This window comes from Charadrius vociferus, unplaced genomic scaffold (assembly GCF_000708025.1).
Source record: "Charadrius vociferus isolate BGI_N301 unplaced genomic scaffold, ASM70802v2 scaffold32, whole genome shotgun sequence".
In the NCBI taxonomy this organism is placed as follows: domain Eukaryota; kingdom Metazoa; phylum Chordata; class Aves; order Charadriiformes; family Charadriidae; genus Charadrius; species Charadrius vociferus.
In genome coordinates, this window is record NW_009647856.1 from 9690113 (window position 1) to 9716909 (window position 26797).

The window sequence follows — 26797 nt, forward strand, 5'->3', positions numbered from 1 at the left end:
TGAAGCATTTAGCGCTCCTGAAACTCTCCCCCAGAAACACTTCAGCTGCTTCCAGAGACATATGGCTCCTGCATCAGCATAAAAACATCCATGACGAAACAGGCTATGTTTATACAAAACTGAAGAGTGGTCTTAGACCTTCACATAGCTGATGGTGAGAAGATATGCCCCCAGTTCTAGCTTTTTCCTACCTTCAATGGAATAGTCATTCACAGGACTTGCAGCCTGCAGTGTGCAGCAAACACAAGCTATCTGAATTGGGAGTCTTTTGACAAAGTAGATGGTTGTCCACATCTGAGCTAGTCAGTGGAGAGAAGCAAGCACTTCCAGGGTGTCTTTTATCTCATCTTCAAATATGTAAAGCTAGTCAGATTATTTGCACCTAAGGTGTCTGGTTTTCTCCATTAATTATAAAGGGTCAAATACTGACACTTCAATTGTCCAAAGGTATAGGAGACAAATACAACCCCACATAGGCCAGGCTAGTATTTTCACAAATTATGCTTATATTTCAATCTTAAAAAAACCCTCCTGATTACAAGAAATTGTCCGTATGGCTTGGAAGTGCGATCCAGATATTTCACCTGTGCATATTTGCATTCTCAAACACATATGTTGTTGCTGCTATAGCAAATTTGCCCGCTGTCTCCTGCAAAGGAAAAATATGGCCAAGGTCTCTCAGGTTTGGCATATTTGGCTAAGAATCCAACCTGGTTCCCTCGTCAGAAATTTAGTAAGTTAGAAGAGTCTTCACACTCTCACCAACCATGCTTGTGTTTGAAGTCTGAGACGCTATCTGATAGGACTGTCCTAATGAATATACGATTATTGATAAAAGACTAAGGTATTTATCTTTCTTCAATGTTTTAGCTTTTTGTGAGAGAACCTGAGAGGAGACTGGGAGCAAGAGGGAACATCCGCCAGCATGCCTTTTTCCGGGAAATAAACTGGGAGGCTTTAGAAGAAAGAAGGATGGAGCCTCCTTTCAAACCAAGAGTGGTAAGGATGCATTTTCTTTCATTTCCACCCATCTCATGTCTGTCTTTCCTGAATCATTCATTCCACAAATATTTAAACCCTCCAGAACATGCTATCAATAAACCAAAGCCAGTACTCACAGTAACGTTAGAAACCCATTTGTTTAGGGGCACTGACCAAACTCTTCAGGTATGGGTCTTTAATATCAGAGACCTCAAAGCCTGTTTAGGTACACGGAGTCAGCATTTTAAAGGTGGATAAATGTCTTCTTCACGCTGGAACTAACAGGTTTAGGCACCAAGTTAAGGCTTTCAAAATGCCCTCAAATTTTCAAGGTTATCTTCTGGAGTTGCTCTGCACATGCAGCCTCTCTGTCTAAAAGCAGAAACCATCTACAGTTTGGATCTGCCACAGTGTCTGGTCATTAGGAAGATAATCATGAACTATGCACCTCTCTTGGCTGGGGTGCCTGGCCTGGTCATCATGACTACTCCTTTCTGATGGCTATAAGCCCAGGTCTGGCATGCCCACACCTAAGAAACCATAAATTACTCATCACTTTCTTGGTTACCATAGGAGGGGTCTGAATGGCAATTAAAACACATTCCCTTAACCACATAAGCGCAACCTATTCTGTAGTGCTTATCTTCCATTGCACTGCAGAATGTAAGGAAGGAAAAGCAGTTCAGGTAACCAGGTGGTCGGCTAAATCAGGATGGTCCTGACTGTTCGTAACAGTCCTATTAAACTATTAAAATCCTATTAATAACAATAATATAATTTAATTTGACAAGTGCATCATACTTTCATTTTATAGTCCTTCACAAGTGCTGTTTAATTGGTGAGTCCAGTCCACTGTGTTAGAAAACTGTAACATCCCTGCCTGGCAGAATTCACAGATCACAGGCTCAGTGCCTCCTATATAATATTTATTCCCATTACTATTTTAATAGGATGGTAATAAGCAAGTGATTAGCACTGATTGCTGGATATTAAGATCTCAGACAGAAGTTCACTGCAGTTTGGCATGTTACTGTGCATCATTTGGGCTGGAGTAAGTAATCTCACAAGTGGTTTCTTCTCACAAGTTACAACCGATAAGACAAGATGAAATGGCCTCAAGTTGAGCCAAGGGAGGTTTAGGTTAGACATTAGGAAAAACTTCTACACTTAAAGGGTTGTCAAAGGCTGCAACAGGCTGCCCAGGGAAGTGGTTGAATCACCATCATTGGATGTATTTAAAAGTCATCTAGGTATGGTGCTCAGGGACATGGTTTAGAAGTGGGCCTGGTAGAGTTAGATAACGGTTGGACTTGATGATCTTAAAGGTCTTTTCCAGCCATAACAATTCTATGATTCTATCGTTGTGCAAAAGGCCAAGAGCAAATGCTCATCCCTGGCTGAGCTGAGCTTGCTCTCAACTGGTTGACCTGAGCCCGTAGGAAGCAGCCTGATAGGGTTGGTACCATTGCAATGAAGATCTGAATATGAGTGCTTTGACATATTATTTTTTTTTTCCTTTTCTTGAAGAAATCGCCGAGTGACTGTAGCAACTTCGACAAGGAATTTCTAAACGAAAAGCCTAGACTGTCCTGTGCCGACAGAGCACTGATTAACAGCATGGACCAAAATATGTTCAGCAACTTTTCTTTTGTGAACCCTAAAATGGAGAAAATATTTTCCTGAGATCTGCCTTATTGAAGGAATTCTCTGGAATAGTTTGAGTAACACTTTGTCTGAAGACTGTTCATAGTAATGTTTATCAAGAACCCTCCGGAAAACCACCTCAGTGAAAGTTTGTACCATACCTGGTTTCTCTGTAAGAAAAAACAAGTATATTTGAGCTTCTGGCGATGTCAGTGCCCATTTCTGCAAGTCTCACCTAGGCCCACCTCCTTCTGAAGGACAAGTGGTTTGCTCAAGGCCTGAGGGCATCTGGGAAGACTTCAGGCTGGATGCTTTGGTAACCTCCACTTGTACATGTGCAGAATTGTGCATGTGTGCACAAAGGTTTTGAAGAAGCAATTTAACTCCCTACACACTTCAAAAATAATGTCCACAGGTGTTAGGATTCAATTTTGCTCCAATGGGTCAAAGACATTTTGCAGGTGCCCATTCCAGCGTTCCTAGATCTCAGTCAGAAGCGCTGGAGCTGAGGACTCAGCCCGAAGGAGGATCGCTGCCATGGCAAGTGCCAAGATCAATACAGAAAACCGATGGTTTACAGTTAGTACTTGAGCAGGAAGGATGGGAAGTTGCAGTCCAGCAGAAATCCTGGAGAACCCCTGTTCTAAAGCTTTAACTGTCCTTGCACACACCAGGCTCAGAGCAAGATGTGAACTGGGCTTTTTGGAGTTTTAGCCTAAAACTGCATGAGAAAGGTGGAAGAGGTTTCCTCCAGCTGTTGTTTAAGCGCCATCAAATTGGCCTTCCAGTCACAGCACTGGCATATTTTACTTGAAAGGTGGTAATCAGCCCCTGCAAAGGCTGATATACTTTGTATTGCTTTAAATGATGTTCCAGCTCTTTGGCATGCATGGTGGACAGAGGTCAACAAGCTGCACCCAACAGTCACAGGGCAGGACAGCACATCGGGTGAGGGTGGTACTCTCCTTCACCTCATGACATTTTGCGTGTGTGTGTTCTATCCCTTTGCAGTCTGTGGAAATGCAGACGGGTTTAAAAAAGGTCTTTTCTGGGATCCTTTAATCATGGGATCCTTTTAAATAAAGATGTACTGTTTTCTGAGGTTGCAGAGATGTACAACCACCCAGTTACTGCTTGTCACTGGGATACCAGTTAACTACTGGGTCAAAATTAAGTCAAAGCCCAAAAAGAGGATTCTGGAATCGCTTAGACTTAGGCAGTCACCCAAGTTGGTGTTAGGCTCTAATTGAAGTGTGTACATTTGGAGCTTTGTTGCATTGACCCCTGCAGTCCATGGAGAAGGTCTAGAAGGTGAGTCATCCCAAAATCAGATTCCCTTCAGAGGTGCCTTTCTGGCTCTGCTGGACCAGGTTTTCAACTTGGACCTCTCACCAGGACGAATGCAGCCTTGCAGGCAGTGCTGGGGTATCGCTGGCAGGGACTGCAGGCACCGAATCCTGCAGGACCAAGAGCAGAAGTGCCTAATGTCGACAAGAAAAGCAGAGCGCCCTGAAAAAGGTTTCAGTCCAGTGACTCTCATGAAATCCTTGTTTGTGCTGTGTGAAACGCAGGGGGCATCTGTGCTCACAGTTTGTGCAGCTGGTCATCATGTTTATTTAGAACGGTTAACATGAATTTTTTAAATGCCAGTGCTGTTTGTACAGTTTAATAAAATGTTGTGTATAATTGGAAAACAGGCATTGAAGTGATTAAATAGGGACGAAGAACGGAGGTGCTTAGAAAATCCATTAAAATGTCTCTGTGCTTTCAGGGGGATGTTCCCCAGGGGAATTTCAACCCATAAATACATGGGATCATCAAGCATTTGCACAACTGTAACTACTCCACAGATCAGTATCTTTAAAAAAAAGGATTTGGCACTGTGCAAAGGTATCCAAGAAGAGAGTAAAATGTTCCTTTTCACTACTAGAAGGTGATGCAGCTGTAAATGGGGTCTGGTATCTCAAAGGGGTTGCAGAGCCAGATGTGCAGGGATCGTTACTATTAGAGGGCAATTTAGGCCACCTTCCTTTGACACCTGAATGAGGTTGGGATGGATCACCTCAGTCCTGGAAGGGCCTGATTCTGGCGACATGCTATAGATGGAGCCTGGGTGGCCTGACCCAGACTGGAGATTGCACTTCTAAGCATCTGAAGTTTGACAGTATCCCACTCTAAATGACTGTCTGGGATGTTTTCTTTGCAATGGCACAGTGGTTTCTGCTCGACACCAATGCAGGGACACCCCAAGAGTGTAGACTAAGGAAGCAGGGTGCTGAATCACCTCTTGTGGTTAAGTAACTGAAGAACAACAGGGTTTAACACCTCTCTGACCAGAGGCAGAGCTCTCTGCACTCCAGCTGTGGTCCTGTATACCTAAAGCAGCCAAACGGAAGAGTAACTGCTAGAGCAGACAGGGTGTTAGGTTTACTGTAGGGCTTTTAATGCAAACCACAAGAAGTGCCTGTTTCTCTCTGCAAGATGTCTTCAGCTCAAAAACCAAAGAAACCCATGGAAGATAGGGGGGAAGGAGATGGGGAGAGGTAGGTATGAGACACCATGAACGTGTGTGCCATGTGTCTCACTGGTGCCACAGCCTGAAATCCCCCCCCAGCTGTGCCTGTGGTTTGCAAGGAGTGACGTGGTAAGCAGCAAGCGTTTTCCTGTTGTGGCAGCGATTGAGAGATAGGAGCCAGTGAGGGCTGAAAGCCAAACACCCGCACAGAAATGAGCAGGAGCACAGGTACTCACAGAGATGCTGCTTTGCCGTGGCTAAACCTGGTACCTCCATACCCATCTTGTCTTTTTTTCTTTCTTTTATTTCCCCCCCCCCTTCTGTCCTCCTCCACAAAATGTTCATTTTATGACATAGTAGATGTGGCTCATCAGGTTTGGTTATTCATTCGCTGAAGGCCCAATCCTGTTCTGGAGCCTCATGGGATCACAGCACTACTGCAGAACCATGACACCTGCAAACATCAGGGTCTGACCTCCAGCACCACCTGCTTCAGCTCCAGTTTTGGGACTCCTCACCACCCAACTGCTCCTTCCACAGTCTTGTTGCTTCACTTGAGAGGTACACAAATTCCTACTTGTTGGCATTCACCAAACCAAACCTCAGGCTGATAAATGGGTGAGGATGAGTGCGAGTCACCAGTGAGCGACAGCCCTCATTTCAACCCTCCTGCAAAGACTTCCAAGTTACTTTCCAGAGGAGGTTGGTTGGTCTCACAGCTCCTCAGCGTGCAGCCCAGCAGTATGGTTGCCTCTCCCACAGGGAAGACCAAGCTCCATCCTGCACCTCACCATCCTCTTTGCTGCCCATGCAGAAAGGCAAGGCAACTTTGCCCGGTGTTTACCAGGCACATCTTGCAGTGGAGAGGTATCACCAAAAGTCCCTGTCTGCCAGTAGAGCTTCAAACAGTGGGTACTGCAAGTAGGTCTGCTCCTCCCTTTACTATTGTATTTGTACCTTAGACACTTAAAACCCAAGCAAGAGATCACAGCTGGGACCTAAACTGCTCTCTCACCCCAAGAGATGACAGCTCAGCCTGGTGTATCACCTACAGCACCGAAGATCATCATCAATATGTGACCCAAAGTGTGCCTTGCAGTGTTGTGAAGCCAGTGGAGATCTCAGTGCAGACCATAGGAAGCTTTTCTACCTTCCTCACTTATAAAGAATTTTTATCTCTTCTGTATTACAGCAGCCAAGACAGTGCATGCAGAGCTGGTGAAATACAGGAATTAACGTATTTCTGGCTCAGAGCTCTGTTGTGGCACCTTGGTTTGGTAACTAGAGCTAACAGTCAAAGGGTTGATCCACCTCACTGTCCACCCAGCTAGTTTAGGCTTCATCAGTTTGTCTATAAGATTGTTACAGACTATATTGAAAGCTTTGCTAAAATCAAGATAAACAGCATCAACTGCTCTCCCCTCTTTCACCAAGCTAATAATTTCATTGTAGAATGCTTTCATGCAGGTTGGTCAGACATGATAATCCCTTCATAAATCCATGCTGACTACTCCTAATCACCTTCTTACCCATAACAAGTTTGGAAATTGCTTCCCAGAGGATTTTCTCCATCAGCTTCTGAGGAATGGATGTGAGGCTTAACAGCCTGTAGACCCCTTAAGCCTCCTTCTTGCCCTCCTTGAAGACAAGAATGACATTTGCTTTGTCTATTCTGCACTCCGATTGAAGACCCAGCTCGTGATATAGGTCTTGATCACTTCAAAAGAAAAAGCTCCTGCATGTCTGTCTATGTGGCCGGGTATAACCCAGTTGTAATCTGCCTGCAGTTTATCTTAGAAAGCCCCAGCCATTAAGCCACAGACATTTCCCACAGTCCATTGCCATAAAGAAGCTGAAGCCCTTTTAGGACTATTTGGGAACATCCTGGGACAGCCACTGGTGGGTTGGGATCTAGCAAGGCTCTGCACATATGTGCCTTGCCTGAACAGAGCCTGGGTCCATGCTAACACAGTGGGTGTGCTTGGGCTCTCCAGCTTCACGCAGCTCGACCTGCAACTGTACCCAAGGGTGGATGCACCGGTCTTTAAAGCCACCCAGGACCCAAGGTAACTGATATGTAGCACCCCAGAGTATGGTCAATCACTTAGCCTGAGATTCCTCATCAAAGCAATGATGTTGCCTCAAATCTCAAGTGGGTTGGAAATTTGGCTAAATAACTTCAGTGTCATAGGGGACGCTCAGTTAAGATGAAGCTACAGGAATGCTTAAGGGCACATTCTCATTCTACATTTTTACATGTTAGATTAAAAAACCTTAATCTCTGTTCCAAGAGGCAACAGGATTCTGCCTGTCTGGGATCCAGCTGCCACTCAACCCATGATGCTCCACTGCCTAAAGAAAAACCTGCCAGTATACAGCAGCTGGAGACTGAATCATTATTTTAATAATCACCTAGAGGAAAACATACTGTTTGAGTGGAGAGAAAATAAAAATTAAGCATCACATTTAATTTACGATGTGACCCTTTATTTTAAAGGAATACAAACAGAAAATATTCAGACATCAAAGGAAGAATCTCATCTTTCACTTCTAAATTCTTTTTTCTTATTGTTGTTAGCCTCCCGGTAGCAAAGGAAATGAGTTCTCCAGTAATCATTTCCATTTAATTTTCAGCTCCTTTCTGTTGATAGCATTGTGTATAACCTTTTTTCTAACAGTTACTTTAAATTGTGTACTTTGATATTCCATTCAGCTAGTGGGGAAAGAAAAATCAGTTCTAAAAAAGTCATTTTAACTCTGCTGTACATGAGCTTGGCGGAGTAATGTGATATCTCAGAGAGTATATTTATTTTGAATCACTGATATTTTCCACAGGGTGAAATTCTTCAGGATATAACCTCTCATTGCTTCCCTCTTTCCCCCCAAAATGTTATGGGGCCAAAGTAGCGGAGAAAAAGGGACAAAACAGCAACCCTCATTCAAGAGACACAGTAATCCACCCAGCAAATCAACTCAGTTCTGGCCATACTAGGCATAATGAAAAGAGTTTAAAAAATGGCAAAATGGGGAAAATGGAGCACGCTATTATCATCAGGGTAATAAATCCCAGACCACAGTGGCATTTTTGAGATAGTGAGGTAGGAGTCAGCAGTGACACAAAGTGACCTTTCTTGGAAAAGACCATGTTAAAACTTAATAATGCATTTTAGTTTTTCAGGAGATCTGGTAACACTGGAATTCAGGTCAGAAGAGGAGCGTTAGCTCTTCCTTTGTGCTGGGCTGTCTCCACACCAAATCATACACTTGCTTCTCCTTCTTTAGGTGGACTGAAAAGAAAGGAATAAATAGAAAGTCTCCACAAAAGACCACAGCAGATTTGGCTGAAAAACAGCCATCTTTGGGCCAAAAGCCATTGCCTTAAGATTTCAATTAAATGCCTTGGCTGAAAAGCAGCAACACTTTCACAGACTTATGTGGACTAACAGCTAAAGGGAGACAGCTGTATCAAGTCAAACCACTATTTTTAGCAGCAGAAACCACCTTGAAGCACTTTCCATACTCCAAATGGAGGGTCTTGAATGGACCTCTTGGGAACTATGATATGGTTCTTTATCAGCACAGGAGCGTATGGGAGAATAAGACCTCCTGCACCCAAAGTCTGCAAAACATCTGGGTCTAGACATAGCTGAGAAGGTGACTAGGAAAGTTCAAGATACAGGCTGGGACTGCGAAGGACCATTGCAAGGGAAAAAATGCATTTGTTCTTAGTATAAAGAAATAATAAAATCTGATCACTAAGGTGTGGCTCTCGGAAATATACTTTCTTCCTTGCCATCAGTGTCACTCACTTCCTAGGCCTGCCATCTCTGAATAAGGAGAAATCAGCCCATCGTCAAGTAACCGCTTCAAAACACTTCAGTGTTGTTATCCAGATTTACACCCTTGTAAACTAAGCTGGAATCCTTTGGTCACCATCATTTTGGGTATCTCCTGAGGCCTTGACAATGGCAGGGCAGCAATGGACTGGTATTCTTCCCTTTATATCACCCATCCGTGCTTCTGCATCCCTCTTCACATGCAGATGTCCGTCTTCCTCTCACCTTTCACCATGCAGAGGGGTGTCTTCATCTAGCCAACATGATTGCAGAAGTTACTTTTTGTGCCAGCCTTTCAGTGGAGGGGCTGGAAATACCCAGGTGAAGCCCTTGGTCTCCTCTAGGGCAAAGTCAAAGAACCTCCAGAAGTTTCCATAAATTAATTTGAAAGCAAATTTAGTCAAGCAGGTTTAATGGATATCAAAATATTATTCTTGTCAGGAATAGCAGTCACTTTAATCTATTCCCAGGCATAGCATCTTCCTTCAATGTTCTCAGTAATGTCCTCAGGAAGTTTAGGACTTGGATCCACCATTCCTGAATGCCTGGCCACATTTGGACATGGAGATTTAGTTCATATCAGTCTCTCTCGGGCTCTTTTTCTCTCTTTCACCCACTGTGTTTAAATTATTCCTTCCTTTTAACTCAGTCAGCGGAGAATTGAAATTTGCTGATGTCAGGATCTCTGAACAGATGGGAGAGCAGTATTGATTATGCAGTTGAGAGTAGGACATAAATAGCTTGTTAAAAGCAAATAATAATAGTTTAAACGCTGTGTACAAACCTTTATAAAACTTACTGAAGCAAATCAAATAATTCTTCCAGAAATCTGTCTGAGTTTTCAACAAGGTGATGAAATTCAAGAGCCTTTTTCTCTTACTTATGTTAGTGCTGATACAAGAGCTGATTGAATTAACAGTCTGGAACTGCTAGAGATGAGCCTGCCTTCAACATCCCAGCCAAATGAGATGTTTGCAGCTGATGTGTGAAAGGGAAAAGAGAATTGATGAGGGAGAGAGAGCAGGAGGACAGGAGCTGCAGACTGCGAGCCAGTTTTGTTCGGAATAGAGAGAAAAAATTATTTTTTTGTCATAAATTCAAAGTCTGGGCCCAAACTCACTCTGCTGTGTGTGACATTCAAATTGGGGTCTAAGGCAGGGCATAGTATAAAGTCATGGATGAAATGTCTCCATATTGATTTTGGTTCAAGTTTGATATGTACAAAGTCCTTCAGAACTGAGAGCATTGTCAAGTCCATGCTCAAAATCCATCTGTCCCTCCATCCACTAACCATACTGTACCCGGTTTCTCCAAACGGTCATGACTCCAAATGGTCATGACAGGTAGAAAGATAGATTAAAATTTTGAGGTTAGGCAACAAAGAGGAGATTTGGAGAAAGAAAAATTATTTTGAGCTTGGGCTGCTGTTACCACTGGTGTAAATGCAATGCTTTCCTGATTTACGTCTACGCCGATCAGTCAGAATCAGGACGAGGTCTGCCACAGAGACTGAGTCAGTCCATGAGGAGTGTTGAAAATTATAACAATAGTTCAAACTGGATATTTTTGACAAAAAGGGGTCTGGCAAACTATTTGTTTGGGAGAAGGCAGAGTTTTCCTACGGATTGATTCCCTGTTGTTTTCACATTAACCTATTTCAGCTCCAGCTCAACCCACAACCAAGACCCAGTTCAGCAGCACAGACACTTTCGCAGACACTCAAGCAGGCACACAAGGACGTGCACCCATGCAAACGCACCTTTGCACTCATACGGAGGGCAGGACTGGCCCTTTCCCCTGAAATGCTGGAGATGCCTCCTCCAGAAAGACATTGCTTCCCTCAAGTGTTCATCCCTGCTGCTGCAGAAAGAAATAAGTTGTGATCATACCGCCTTCACCTCACTGGAGACAACCGCCTGACCAAAGCAGAGATTCAAAGCATATAGGGATTCCCTAATTGGTGAGCGATCTGAGCCATTTGTCCTGAGCTCTGCTTTTCATCCACAACGTGGGGTTGGGCACCATGGAGTAGCTCCCTGCTTTCCTCCCACCATGATGCAATGAGCTAGGAAGAAACTCTCTCCTTTGCTTCTATGACATTTTGAAAGTTTTCAATGACTGGTTTCAGAGAAGATAAAATACCATGAACAGATTCTCTTGAGATGTTTTCAGCTGAAATGCCTTCAAGACTCAAGGTACTTTGGAAAAGTCCCCATTTAAAATAAAAAGTAAGTGTCTTTTCAAGCAGATTTACCCTTCCAGTGCAGAGGGAAATACCTGTCCCCAGGACTTTCAGCAGAAGCCACCTAGAAATCTGAGATACAGACAGGCTGGAATACAGATCAGGGCAGCAAAGCAAAAATGCCCACACAGTCTCATAAGAAGAAAAAAAAAAATAAAAATTTTGAAATAACTTTGCATGCAATGAATAACTAACTTGTCAAACTCACTGCTGAAAGACAGTACAGAGTTTAACAGCACACCAAATATTTTAGTCCTTTTTAGGGAAACACTTGTGGAATAGCAAAAAAAAGAAAAAAGAGAAAACTCGTAGCTGGGTCAGATCAATAGCCCTCATGGTGCACAAATGTCTCTCCAACCACAGTGAGAAGTCCTTGTGCAGGGAATCAGCCTAAGAACAGAGGGATCCTCCCAGTTTTTCCTCCCTCTCAGCTCCAAACATAAAGTAAAGAAGGAACAGAATGATTTTGTGACAATGGCAATACAAGCAGGATTTGGGTAAAATTCCATTTCCCAGATTTGCCAGAGATTCCCAGGGTGATCTTAGCAAAGGGTAAATATTACCCTCTGCATATTTCCTTTCCTGTAAAAAAGAGATAGGTGTTCTTTGAAAAGGAGGTGTGGTAAGTATAGAACCATAGCAATTTGGAGGTGCTTTGCTAATATGGGGATGAAAACCACAGACATTAGATGAAAGGACCAATAAAGGGAAAGTTGTTTAAGTCATGTTACTCCTGATTCACATTAAAAAAAAAAAAGAAGGAAATTCCCACAATAAAGAATTTTCCTTTTGAGCAGAAAGATGCTGTGTAACAACACTAAGGCATCACACCAACTTTAAAGGAACTGCTGCTATAAACAAGTTATTTGATAAATTGAGAATCTTTTGTTTGTTTGCCTTAATTATGCACAAACAGGTGGTAGTTTTACTAATTTGTTCTTTATTCAAAATAGTTGGTGTAAACATATTTTTGTCTCTCTGATAGCAAGACAGTAGTGTTCTCATTACTCCTTCCTGGCTATTTGTGCCACATGTTGGATATTAAATCACACACCAGCAGTGATGACTGTGCCACTACGGCATCAGCTGTCTCTTAAAAAAAAAAAAAAAAGGAGAAAAAAAACCCTTTCCTTTTTTTTTTTTTGTTGGCAAATTATCTGCAAAAAGCTCAGCATTGTTTGAATAATAAAAAAGCTTTTACAGATGGCCACAAAGGCATTTGTAGCGAGAGTATTCTCATGAATATTTATTCTCACCAATTCTCCTGACAACTTAACTTTCCACAGACACTCTTACAAGCAAACACTCAAACAGTCTCAAAAAAGCAAATAAAAAGCTTTTGCACATAAACACAGGAACGCTTACAGATTATTTATTTTGCAGCAGTATCTAGAAATCTCACCCAGAAGAAAAGCCCTCTTGTGTTCAACTTTTTCGATGCACGGATGAAAAATTATCTCCTTCATCAAGAGCTTGGTCTAAGCGCACAAAAAAATGACATGACACTGTCCTCATTTTACAGATGGGGAACTGATGTTGACCACAATGGAGAGGCTTGCCTTAAATTAGATAGGAAATGGCAGAATCACAGAATTAACTTCTGCTGTCTCTGGATTCCCATCTTTCCACAAGGTTCAGATCCAGATACTTTTTACCCAGCAGTGATTTAGGGACGTTTTAGTGCATGGATTTTTGGCCTTACGCTCTTTAATAACTCCAAGCCACATGCTACTCTATACAGGGTATCCTATATAACTACTTTATAGTTAGTATCAATACACTTCATACCCTAGTAGAGGCAAGAATAGGAATTACTCACTTCAGTGAGCATGGACTCTTTTGCCTCAGCCAAATTCTGCATTTGTTACATGATTTTTGAAACAACGGCAAAGTCTTTTTATGGGTTGCCATAGTAAATAGTATTTGAACGGCTTAGCACATCGGGTGCAAGGCATAGAGGCAGGAGGTATGGAGGCTGACGCATTCAGTTGGGATACTTCTACCCACATGGTTCTTTTGGGTGAGCTGAATCATTGCAGATTATGTCCTGTTGAAAAGAAACAGTATATTCTGTGCTGTTTAAAGATGTCACACTCATCGCAGAGCTTTTGGAAACCAGTGAGTCAGCAGGAGGAACACAATGCTGGTTCCAGCTATTGGGCAGTTATTTAAAACAAAACAAACAGAAACAAAAAAAGCCACTTGTGAATTCAACAGATGCAGTGAATTCCCTGCTTTGCGAAGGCTAAAGTGTTTGCACAGAGGAAAGGGGCAGTTTTATTAACATAAAGGTCACTGCAGTTCAATTATTCATTCAAATGAATTATTCAGTATTTTCTTTTAATCTCATTAAATGTGGATGTCTGTAAACAAATTCTGAAGATGCAGAGAAAATCAAAGACTAGCAAAAAGCACGTGCACTGATGGAAAAACAACAGGACAGACATCTTATGGATGCAGAAAAGAGCACAGCCAGATTTTAACCCAACCAATGAAATGTACGTGAGGGCTCAAACTGCCATCTGACTTCTTGTGAACTGCGTCTCTTCTCATGTGTCTCTTGCCTTCCCCGTGCATGGCTGGCTTGTTGCGGTTGTTTCCAGCAGTGCTTAGACAGTGGAAGAACCTGTGACCCACAAACCCCATCACTAAACCCTCTAGACACCCAAACCCCCAAGTAAAAGCAGGATTGAAGTCACTCAAGACAGAATTAGCTTCAAGTCCTCCTCAGCCCAGGTGGCTAGTGTTTCCCAGTGTTGTTTCAAAGCCTTCAGAGGTGCTACCCAGTCAAAAAGACAAGTTCTGTGGAATTAGGTAGAATTTAGGTATTAGACTGTAACTCATTGCCTTGTTTTTTCAGGATATTGAGATGCTTAACTTCGTTTGAGTGGAAGCTGGACACAAAGACACCTTAGATGATACGGCAAAAATTACCCTAAGCTGTCTGGCATAGCTCTAGTCTCTCTATATCTGTACATCTAGCAAAACTCCAAAGAGTCTTGGATGGACTCTCTAGATATAATTGGAACTTAAGAAATAATGTTTTTCACTTTTCCCCACATGGTAATTAATATATGCAAGGACAGAAGCTCCAAAGCTACATGTCCAGCATCTGGTCATCGGAGCTCTGGAGCCAGCTAAAAAGTCAAAATACTGGTACTGGGGAGGGGCGGGGGCGGGGTGGGGGAACACGATGCGACACACACCAAACACAGCATCTTCTGTTTAAGAATTGTCTGTGCACAGGCTTCTAATTGTCACCAACTCATTTGTCAGTCACTGTTGTTTAAGGAGTGCTTTGTGCAGCCCTCTCATCGTTTATCTTTGTAGCTGAATCTTTTGCAACAGTTGTCTTCATTTGCACTTTATTAGCCTGGTCGGGTGATGGTTTCACTCTAAGTCTTCCCTTTGTCTGCCAGTTCTGGGTCCATAACACACTTCATTTCTAGATATCCCTCATTGTTTGGCCAACAACTTGAACTAACAACTCTTCTGGTTAAAGGGAACACTCCGGTTACAGGAATAACTATGTACTATATCTTCATATAATGAATTCCCAGTGTTCAGCTATTAAAAACTTGGTTTCATTTACAGCCCTGCCTGAGCACAGAGGTAATCCTAAATCCAAGACTCATGACCACCAGCTTCCACATAACTTTCTGGTGGATGGTGGTTTGAGACTTGGTACAGCTGTACTTTTGTCTATGGATTTTTCTCTCCTGAAGTTGTTCTCCTCAGACTGAGAACAGAATGAAATTGAAAGAAGTATTAAACAAGCTAAAATTACATTTGCTCATTGTCACAGTGAGCTTGTAAACAGGGGAAGGTTCCTGCAACTCTGAAGTCTAGTCTTGCACAGAAGTTCATACAAACTTTCTAGTTCTTGTGTGCCAGAAAAATGTCCTCTCTTTTCAGAACTTCTCTTCCTTGTAACTATAACTACTTAGTCACATGGCAATGGCACCAGCCTTTTTTTTTTTATACTACAGAGATACTTTTTCTCGGAAACAGAAAAACACAAAATACATTGCAAGTAGATCACCCTTGTGTATAGTTGAGTCAGATTCAACAAGAACAGACAAGTTCAAAACCAAACAACAGCATGAAAGAAGGCTCTCCAAGACAGAGTTGACTCATAATCAATCCATTTCCAGCACAATTTCAGAGAAAGCCTTCAAGGACACTAATTTAGTCTCAACCATATTTGGTGCTACTATACCCGTTCTAAATAGCTCCCTCCTTAATCCCTTTGCACAGAAAAGGACAGATCCAGCAACACCCATCTACTGTCATCTCCTCAGAACACCGCTGTGTCAATGCTTTCCTGAAAAAGGAAAGAAGGGCCCAACAGACAGCAGCCGGGACAGGAGTGGTGGGTCATCTTTGCTCATGACGTCAAATTAGACTAATTCCAGTATAACACCGTTGTGATCACACTTTTCCTATCCCGGAGGGTTTCACAAAACCATCTGTTAGGGGAAGAAGGAGCTCTTTGGTCATTGGTGTGGTTACAACTAACATAAGGTCAGGATGTTCAGATAGATGTCCTTTGGTGAGAAGGCAATACATGTGCTTAAAATGATGTAAGGAGACAGGCCAAGTCCAGCAGATGCTGGTGGTTCAAGAACCCACAGAAAAACAGCATGTTTTGACTCTATTTGTCACTTTTTACTTTGTGCTCCTGCCACACCTCACCAAGGAAACAAACCGTGTCCTTTCCCTCAAGGCTGTTGCTCGCTGACTCACAAGGGGGAGGAAGTCTTTTTTTCATTTTCAGTTTATTCCTAGAACTATTTTTCTTCTTTATCAGGATAAACCTGCAAAATGAAGCTTTGACAAGTTATTGTTTCAGTCTCTCATTCTAGCACAACCCATACCAGCTCCCATGAAAGGCAGACAGAAAGAGGAAAATCCCAGTCAGGCATGTGACTTAAAGCTATGATGACTTGCAGGGACTATGACTCCAGTTCAGGACAGCACCCAGATCCCATGCCTAACTTCAGTCACTTGGATAATTACATATCTTCTAAATTCAAACACTATGATCATAGAATCATAGAATCATAGACTCATAGACTCATAGAATCATAGAATGGTTTGGGGGGAACCTTAAAGATCATTAATTCCAATGCCCTTGCTGTGGGCAGGGACACCTCCCACCAGACCAGGTTCCTCAAAGCCCCATCCAACCTGGCCTTGAACACCTTCAGGGATGGGGCATCCACAGATTCCCTGGGCAACCTGTGCCTGTGCCTCACCACCCTCACAGGAAAGAATTTCTTCCTAATATCTAATCTAAATCTATCCTCTTTCAGTTTGAAGTCATCACCCCTATCACTCCACTCCCTGATCAGGAGTCCGTCCTCAGCTTTCCTGTAGGGCCCCTTTAGGTACTGGAAGGGGCTATACAGTCTGTCTGGAGCCTTCTCTTCTCCAGGCTGAACAACCCCAACTGTCTCAGCCTGTCTTCATAGGAGAGGTGCTCCAACCCTCAGATCATCTTTGTGGCCTCCTCTTCACTCGGTCCTCTAGATGGGTAAATCTAACCCTATCAACATGACCATTATACTTCCAGAGTAAAAGTATGATAAGTGATTAAGGCCACCTAAAACACAAGTCTGTCAGACTCTGCCACTCTGTATAGAAAGGGAGAGAGTAATTAAAGTTCAGGCACCTAAGCTGAAGTCAGGATGTAGCCCAAACTTAAGGACTCCTCAGATTCAACAGAATGGTTTTGCAGAAATCTTCAGCAGACTTCATGAAATGCAATGTGCCCATAAAATTAGCACCCAGATACCATACTGAAACCAATTTGAGCAAAGGAAGAATTTCAGTCTTCATTTTCCACCTCTTTTTCTAGCTAAATAAGGCTTACAATCCCGTTCTCTGATTTCTTCTCTCCTTATGTCTTTCTTTGTGCTCCATTCAACTTCTGAGCCTATTGAAAACAAAATTAATAGGCAAGAGGAAAAGAGTGCACACAAGGAAAGTCACCATGATCAGGGCCCTTCCTATGGTCCTGAAGTCCCATGCAACAATCTGGCCATCTCCATCAAGTGCAACCTGTTCACCCTCAAGAAAGGTCCCATCAAAACTGACTTTTGAATTGCCCATTGACCCACGATAAGTTTCAGATGACAGAAGTTGTCTGGAAGAATGCCAGTCAGCAAGGCTTTAAAAAAATTAAAATAAAAAAAAATAATCATTCTAATAACTGAATCATTGCAGTCCGGTGCCCAGGAAGGTCTTTTCCTGTTTAATTTCTTGCTATGGGCACAGGCACATAGACATGATGAAATGTGCCCACTCATAACAAAGGCAGTAAGAGGTCAGCTAATGCAAGTGTTGCTTTGCAGCAACCAACTGGATGGTTAGCAAATATAAGCTGGCAAGTCAATAAGCACATTTGCATTGCCAGATTACTCCATATCTCTGCCTTTGGCCAACGAGAGCCTCAAAGGTTCACACAATATTGAAGAGGGAAAAGGAGAGCTTTTCTGAAAGAAGCTGGTATTTACCAAATTGCTCTAATGTGGAGGACAGCACTGGCTACACAGAGAATGTGTGACCTTCTCAAATGGATTCTTTACCTGCTTTCGTGTTCTTGGAATTAGCAGATGGGGATTTTTCTTCACACTTGAATCCCAGCTGGTGGTGAGTTATTGCCTAATTCCCTTGAACCATTTGTAGTTCTTCCACAAGCAACACTCCCCAACTGTCACAAACACAGGCTGACCGTAGGTGTAGATCACATGCATTGTGATCTGATATCATTTGGTTGGAAATAGCTCTAACTTCACAACCTTCCAGTAAAGCCTTTTAGCAAAGTTTTCTGCTGAGAAAACAAGGAAGTTGAGGGGATATTTTGTTGCTCTGAGTGACCAAGCCTGTAGATTTGTGATTGCTGGTGGGCCATCCTTGTGGGACTCTGAGTCCCATTAAGGTAGGTCACAGCATTTTTTGTTGTGCCCACCTGGGTGACTGTTACACTTAAAGCTTACTGTATTTTGTGCTTGCAAATTTGAAACCTGCTTTCCTAATGAGTTGCTTTAATTACCTACTTTAGTGGAATTTTCTGCCAGCAAACTCATTTGCTAAAATACGCATGGAAGGTAAACACAAAAGAACATCAATTGTGAGCGTGTCTGGAAATTAAAGTGAATATTCACAGTACTTATTTGGCAGTAATTGCCATGACGTAGTAAATTTGGGGTATTTTTACGCCCAGAACCATGATTCCTGAGCACTGAAGGTATCTGAGTCTGTTATATACATCCACTTCACTTGCACAGTTGCTGAATCCAGTTGACGTTGGGCATGAAAGAAAGCCATTTCCGTCTGAGACCCATTTGTGGGTTTAAATAAAATGATCTGGCAATTGTAGGTAATTTCCTGCTGCTGAGAGGCCATACCAATAATTGACAACCCTACCATCATTCCCTGCAGAGAAGCCTGAAGCTGGGTGAGCGAGGGTGATGATGACACCTCAGTCCCATGGTGTGGGAATCAAGCATTATCCCAGGTCCCCTCTGAGCTCAGGGGGAGTGAGAGCTGCCACCCCCGCCCAGGGCGGACAACACCAAGTCAGGCAGGAGTGTTGACCTGCTTGAGGGTAGGATCGCCCTACAGAGGGATCTGAACAGGCTGGATCGAGGCCAGTGGTAGGATGTTCAATAAGACCAAGTGCCAGGTCCCACACTTGGGTCACAACAACCCCACGCAGCGCTACAGGCTTGGGGAAGAGTGATAGGAAAGCTGCCCAGCAGAGAAGGACCTAGAGATGTTGGTTGACAGCTGGGTGAATATGAGCCAGCAGTGTGCCCAGGTGGCCAAGAAGGACAATGGCATCCTGGCCTGCATCAGAAACACTGTGATGAGCAGGATGAGGGCAGTGATCGTCCCCCGTATTTGGCATTGGTGAGGCCCCACCTCGAATACTGTGTTCAGTTTTGGGCCCCTCATGACAAGAAAAACATTGAGGTGCTGCAGCGTGTACATGGAAGGGCACTGGAGCTGGTGAGGGGTCTGGAGAACAAGTCTTCTGAGGAGCAGCTGAGGGAACTGGGGTGGTTTAGTCTGGAGAAAAGGAGGCTGAGGGGAGACCTTATTGCTCTTTACAACTACCTGAAAGGAGGTTGTAGCAAGGGGGGGTTGGTCTCTTCTCCCAAGTAACAGGCGATAGGACAAGAGGAAATGGCTTCAAGTTGTGCCAGGGCAGGTTTGGGATGGGTATTAGGAAAAAATTCTCCACCAAAAGGGTTATCAAGCATAGGAACAGCCTACCCAGGGAAGTGATGGAGTCGCCATCCCTGGAGGTATTTAAAAGACATGTAGAGGTGGTGCTGAGGGCCATAGTTTAGTGGTGGTTTTGGCAGTGTTAGGTTAATGGTTGGACTTGATGATCTTGAAGGGCCCTTCCAACTAAATGTGATTCTATGATTCTCAGAGGCTACTCATACCCCTTTGAACTAGTACATGATGATGCACTCTACAGAGAGAGCCACAATTGACTTTTTTATCCCCCTTGCCTCCCCTGCTGCTTGTGCAAGAGGTGTGTGGCTGGGGAATATTATGAATTATTTATATGACAACCCTATCTAATAGCACCACACACTCCCAAACCACAGGACACTGCTTCTCCCTCCTTTTCCCTAGCTGATAATATCACAGGTGAGCATGACACCAGGGGTCACAGCATGGGAAAAGGCTATCATTTCTGTCCCGCAGACTTTAAATGACTAGGGAAGCCTGGCTTCAGCAGAAGCCAGTGCTAAGGCTCATAACAAATGAGAGACACTGGGCAGGTCGGAAGCAAAACCTTCAACTGCCCTAAGAGGTGTCCCAGCCCCTATCAGCATTAGGTGGTCAGATGCACCAGCACCATTAGGTGGTCTTCCACCAGCCAGTTCCCCTTCTGCTCATCCTCTCCATTCACATAGCCTTACCCTCAATGTCTTTCCAAACCCCTTTATCCCTCTCCTTGAGGCTTTCCTCAATGGAAATCATAGAATCATCAAATTATAGAATGGTTTAGGTTGGAAAGGACCCTAAGGATCATCTAGTTCAAATCCTCTGCCATGGGCAGGGACACCTCCCACTAGACCAGGTTGCTCAAAGCCCCTTCCAACCTGGCCTTGAACACCTCCAGGGATGGGGCACCCACAGCTTCTCTGGGCAACCTGTGCCAGTACCTCACCACCCTCAAAGTGAAAAATTTCTTCCTAATATCTAATCTAAATCTCTCCTGTTCCAATTTGAAGCCATCACTACATGCCCTTGTAAAAGTCCCTCTCCAGTTTTTAAACTGTCTCCTTACCACAGATTGATAGATTGTCCTCATGCATTTAGCTGTTCAGCCCCAGCCTCCGCCCCTGAATACCCTCATTAAGTTCAAACCCATACAGTAATAGCTGTTGTTAACTCTGTTCTGGGAATTTGGAGGCAGCTCTTCAGCAAAGCTGAATGGAAAAATCCTAGCTGAAGCAAAACTGTCAGATAGACTTCTTTTTTTTTAAAGAGGTGCAATTGCAACCTACCCTGTCCCTAGGTTAGAAATAATGGAGGGTCATTCCAACCCAGTGCCCAAACCATGTGGCTGGGAATGAAAGAGGAGGTTTTTACAGATGCTCTCCAGCTACATTATCTTCTCCCACACTGGCATGGTCATGTGTTGGTGGGCAACATGGCTTGTAACATCAGTGCAAAACCTCCTTCCCACTCATCAGAGGGGGAATTTTTGCCTCGCCACTTGCTGGGTGAGCTCTTCAGTGGTGAGCACGGTTTCCCAGCACCATCCTGCCCTGCAGGCAGGCTGAAATTCTGCCTGGCTGCAATAAGTGAAACCACCTGTGGATGCAGTGATGAAACCAGATTGCAGAAGAAAAGCTGTCAGTCCCAAAACAGGGCTGCTATTTTTTGCATTTTCCCTGTTCCTGCATCAACCTCTCTTCTCCTGTTTTCCATCTGGATTGTAAAACTTTCCATCTTTCCGGTGCACTGGGGTTAAACCCATCCACACTAATAATCAAAGTATGCCAGGGGATGCTCCCTTGTACTGGGACCACCTTGCATGTCGTGGCTTGGCTCTGTGCTACTGACCTGCCAACCGCCAAAGCAAGGCTGTGAGCAAACTGCCAGCTGGGAATGGTCCCTGGACTGGACTAATTGCCAAATGTGGGAACAGTTCAGGAGTCAGTCTTAGTAGAAATAGGCCAAATTTGTGTCAGGGAATGTTCTAACATTTCACAAACATGGACGGTGGCCGACAGTGTTCCCAGCACACTTTAGCAGTTTTTATCTATGTAGCTACACATGGATTGTATTTCTATACTGGTGTAGGTATGTCCAGGGGGACATCGTCCACAGTGGGAATTCCTAGTTACACCTCAAAACAGATCACATAACAAACGAAATAATAGTACTAGTAATCTTATGTGTTTCAAAACCGTGGTCTCTAATCTCACAGTTTTCACAAACAATGGTTATGACATACATATTTTGTAACTAGCAGCAAATCAGTCATTGCTTCAAATCTGGCCAAATGTCACCGGGTTTCTCTTGCAAGTGTCTGGTACAGGTCTAGCTCAAAACCGAGGCACCTAGGTGACACCATGGTAGAAATTATGTACAATGATACGTACAAAAATTGCTAGGAGCACCTTTTTCATACATATACGTTCACTGGGAAAGATTTAATCTGGCAGTGCCCCACTGTTCTGGCTAGCTGGTACATCCTTGGATTTCTCATGGAGGTACTTTTCCAATGCAGAAGATACTGGCCTGTGAGGTCATGGGATGGAGAAACAGAGCCCCAACACTAGGCTAAGCCTGGGAAGGTGCCTGTGAGCAGGGGCCCCTAACGGCTCAGGACCTTTTAGTGAGCCCTGCCCAGCTGGTGTAGAGCTGTGCCATAGTCCCATGGTTTCACACCAGTAGGCGGTGTGTTACATGGATGTACCCAAAAGAACTTTGCACAGCTGCTCTCCTGCAGACTTTTTCCAGGCACCCAAAAAATGGTGCACTCTTTCTCTGTGATTAAGGTGAATCCATCTTTCCTAACACCATTTCCCCTAAGCCCTTTTCTCTGACAGCCTGGTGATCAAAACACTTAAGGGATATTGAGAACCTCTTTGACCAGGTATAGGTGAAAGCTCCCACCCCAAGAAGGTACTTGCTCTCTGCTCCCTCCTTGTGTTCTCCTGTTTTCTTGCGCACATCTCAGTCCCTCCCTTTCACTGTCACCCTTCCATCATCATGTAGAGATGCCTACAATGTGATTTGGTGCATCAAAACTGATGTGTCCTGGAGCTGCTCTGCAAATGGGTGAGTCTTGATCCTACCCAGGGGAACCTGGAGACGGAAGATACTCAGAGGTTATTCAAATTATTCAAATATTCAAATGTGAAATAATAGGAGTCATTAGTTAACCTCATTGTACCATATCAATAGCCTGGTGTAAAAGCTTTTTGCACAAAACCTCTTTTAAAACAGGCTGAAACTGTCTCTAATTGTTCCAAGAGCTATTTCTGGGAGGGAATTGTTGGTTGGAGTTAATAACATATGATGATCAAGCCCAGATATAGCCCATGAGACTAGATAATGCAAAGTTTCTATGCACTGAAACTTTACAGGGCGGGAAAAATTCTCATATGCCTGATTTTAAAGGGCGGTTCTAGTGACTTGCCAGAGCATATGTGATAGGAATGAGCACAAAACTGAAGCATCTCCCAGGATATGAGTGGCACACACCTTTAATGAATTCCAATGTGCAAACAAAAGAAAAGTGCTGGCTGGAGACCCTGGCTGCGACCCTTGGAGACTGGCCTAGGCTTTATGCCTCTGCCTTGTGTCAATCCAGGTTTTGCCAACAGTTATTATTTTTCTCAGGAGAGCTGCCAAAAAGATTAAGAATCTGTAGCCTGTTCAGTAATTAATACAGTCTCTGCACCTTCTCCAGAAATGAACACAAGATGGTGCTGCCATCCACCGATAGCCAGCCTTGTGTGTCGCTTTACACTATTTCTGCTTCTCAGGGTGTTTAAAACAAGCCCACTTTGGATCCTCTGCTGATGAAGCTTGCCAAGAAATCTCTGGGATACAGAAGAGGACAAGCTAAAAGGTCTCTGGCAGCCTGGCTCAAACAAGCAGGGTTAAACTCATGTTGCATGAGAGCTGTGAGCAAAGATGCTATGATTTATTTCTCAAGGGCTCATCTTAACTCTCATCCAGGGGAGAAAATTCCCCAGGGGACAATGACCACCGCAATTATCTCCTGTGATGGGTCTCCATAGGAGACGATGCCTACCATCCCTTGCCTAGATGAGCTGGGTTAATGCCATGATGCCCAGCAAAACCCTCGTTAGTCCGAGCAGAAAGTGCCAGATGGCAAATGCAATACAAGCTGAGTGAAAACTAGCAACAAAAAATGCACAGTCCAGGATTATGTTGTAACCAAATTCAGATCTGCTGCGTCTGCAGTGTTCCCACCACAGTCAGCGTTTGGGAAAGACTTCTCAATCCATTGCAGATGCAATGCAAACTCCCAGGGCAGCTCTTTGCCTCTCTCTAAGGAAAAGCTAATGACGGATGTATATGAGACTTGAGCCACTGGACAAACCTGAACAGACATCAAAAAGAGCACAAGGAAAAGAGACATGACCTACCAGGGAGATGGAGCAGACAGCGACTCACTGCTCCCAGAGTCATGGGATTATGTGAGACTGACTGGGAAAAGGATGTGCCAGGCTAAAAAATTTTAATGAAAATACAGGAATCCAATTCCTGGTAGACTCAAAAACCTTTCTTGCCTGACTTCTGTGCCTAAACCTCATGGGTATGTGACTGAGACATTTATGAACTGCACAACTGTGTCCATTGCTCCTGCACAGGGCTTCTTTGTGCCCAGTGACTTTGCCCTCCCCTTATTAGGGGTTCTTACAAACCCTTAGAGACTCTTCTTTTTACCCAGACACTTGCTTGCAAAATCCATGGAAATATAAGTTCCTGGGAGACATCTCCCTCTCTGCTGAGTGTGATTAAAACTAGCCAACTGGTTCAATGGTTCTTGGTGGGACACGCAGCGTTGCGTAAGCCTCTTTCCGAAGAAAATGAGGCTAAAGGGAGATTTCTCTCCTCACTAGGGAGACACGCTTAAAAATCATAACACTTTTCACCAGGAGGGAGAGGGCTGCTCTGTGTTTTCAGACTCTGAGGCTTGCAGTGACTAGCACTGTGGTAGTCCTTTCCAACTCCTAATTTCTTGGCTTCCCAGTGCACAGTAGATCATTTACACCCGTGTCCTTCCCACCCTCATGGGGGCTTTGCTGTGGCTGGATGGGGGGTTTTGGCTTGCAGAGATGTGGCTTTGACATTTTCTCAGGTGTTTTTTTTTCCCATCAAAACCTGAATGTTCTCCCCCTCACATGGCCATGCCACTGAATTAGCGGATGTGCCTCGAGTTGCCACCCGGGTAACATCTGAGTTGTAGTCCACATAGGTATCAATGACACTGGCAAGCGTTATTGGTATTTGCACAGCAACCTGAACCAAACCAATCTTCTCCTCTCAACCCCAACTAGATGGTTTGATGCCATTCCTACAAGCCTCCACTCCAGGTTTCCTCCTACAAGGCCCAGACTCACATTACTAAAAGTCAGTTCTTCTCTGGAGGTGTCTATAAATTTCAGGCTATACTCTGAGAATCGCTTGCAATTTGACAGTGTATCAAGTTAATAGCTGAGTGGTTGGAGCTGAATAAACCAAGCAGTAGAAAATTGCAGTTTGGCTCAGATGTGCACCAATTCAGCCGCTGGACCTCGAATACTATGGTCAAATCGTTATCCTTCTGTAGATCTCTACTTAGCTACCCCTTCCCTGCAATTACCTTGACTTTTGGTAATAGCCAGTCTACTTCTTTGTGCTGGTTTGTCTTCATGGTCACTTGTTTGGAGAGACCTGCTCCTTCTGAAAAGGCTGCTTGCAATTATACAATACTTTTCCACTGTCACACAAGCATCCTCCTTTCTGTCCCTATTTCTGTGACATCCTGCCCTTTCAAAATCAATATAGTGTCAGTGGGGATGTGGTGAGAAAAGCCCTTCACAGGGAGACCCACACAGCTCACTTGTCCTAAGCTCTGGATTTTTTAAAACATCATTAAGTTAGTGACCAGCTTTTAGAAAGGAAAAAGTAGACCAAGGAAAGCTGCTGGGGTACAAATCACACCAAATTTGAGAACTTCTGGTGGCTGAGAGACCATCTGCTTTTCTGGGTCACCTACTGGTGCCACTTTAGCCTGTCAGGGACAGGTGGGGACGATCATAATGTGCTTGAAAGTCTCCCATACCATGGCATTTTGGGTCAGGTCCTGGCATTACAGGAAAGCTGATGCTGAAGGGTGAGACCCTCAAGCAATATAGTGTGGCAGATAAGGCACTGTGTGTTTGAGTCCCAAGCTGTGATAGTCATGCCTCTTCCTATGTACACCCCATCTCACTTACCTATTAGTGCCACAGATCAGATGACACCACAAAGGCAAATCCTGGATGGGATTGCAACCAGTGGAAAGGAGGTGACAGACGTACACATTTGGCCAACTTTCAGTGGCCAAAAAGTAATTCCCTAGCAAGCTCATCACTTGGCTGTGACTCCTTTCATTACCACAATTGCCCTTCATGTCCTACCACTATGTCCAACCCTTCCCAGTGAAGAGGATGAGCAGGCTACAAGCCTGAAGCAATTATCCAATGATCCTGTGAAATACAGCTAAAGGATGGAAGTTCACAGTATGTCTGAGCAGGAAAAAATGAATACCAACTCAAAAGACCATCAGTTATAGAGCTGGCCTGGTCCCTAGCCTCTTAGGGAGCCAGGACTCACCTAGCCCTGCAAGGTTGCAACTACAGCACAGGTTGACCAAGACCTGTTGGGGTAGAGAGAGACAGAGCAGCAGGGCTTGTCCAAGAGGAGACACAGCTGTCAACATGGATTGATCAGAAATTCAGGTCTTTAGAGCTGCTCATTTAATCTGCTTTATCACCAGCTGAAACCTTTGAGCCAGATGCCAAGCAGGAATACGTTGGCCACGTCAGTGGCCAGCCAAATAAGTTGAGGTATCTTTCCTCAAAGGTCAAGCACTGCTGTCCTCCCTGCCAGCAGGTACCTTACATCTGGGAATACTGCCAGCAGCAAAATGATCTATTCCACAAGTTCCCTTGACTCTTAAAGGAAGGCACAGAAGACTGATTCTGCAATGATGTGGACATTTTCTGTCCAGTACCATGCCGAGAACTGTCCAACTCATTCATCAGCTGCCGCTGTACAAATGGTAATAGCATTCACTCACCAGCAGCTTGGCAGAGGTTCAGAGCAGTGACCTAGAATTTAAAGGCTCTTTGTTTATTACTAATCCCTGGAGCTATGCAGTCCCAAAGCCCTTCCCTTTCTGTGCAACACAAGACCAGCTTTCATAGCCGTACCGCGAGCCCAATGAAGTCAATAGAAAGGCTGTCATTGTCTCTGGTGACCAATGCACTGTCCCTGGATTCTGCAAAATGAGACTGGCTTCTGCTTTTGTTGTAA

At 44.0% G+C, this 26797-nt stretch overlaps 1 protein-coding gene across 1 annotated transcript in view; it reads left to right on the forward strand.

Moving 5' to 3' along the window:
- PRKCQ (protein kinase C, theta) overlaps positions 1 to 2789 on the forward strand; it is a 45999-nt gene extending 43210 nt beyond the window's left edge. Inside the window, exons 17-18 of the mRNA XM_009882960.1 lie at positions 871 to 999; positions 2509 to 2789. Coding sequence (XP_009881262.1) covers positions 871 to 999; positions 2509 to 2664 — 285 coding nt within the window. The 3' untranslated portion in view covers positions 2665 to 2789. The remainder of the gene's footprint in view (positions 1 to 870; positions 1000 to 2508) is intronic.
- Positions 2790 to 26797: the final 24008 nt, after the last annotated feature.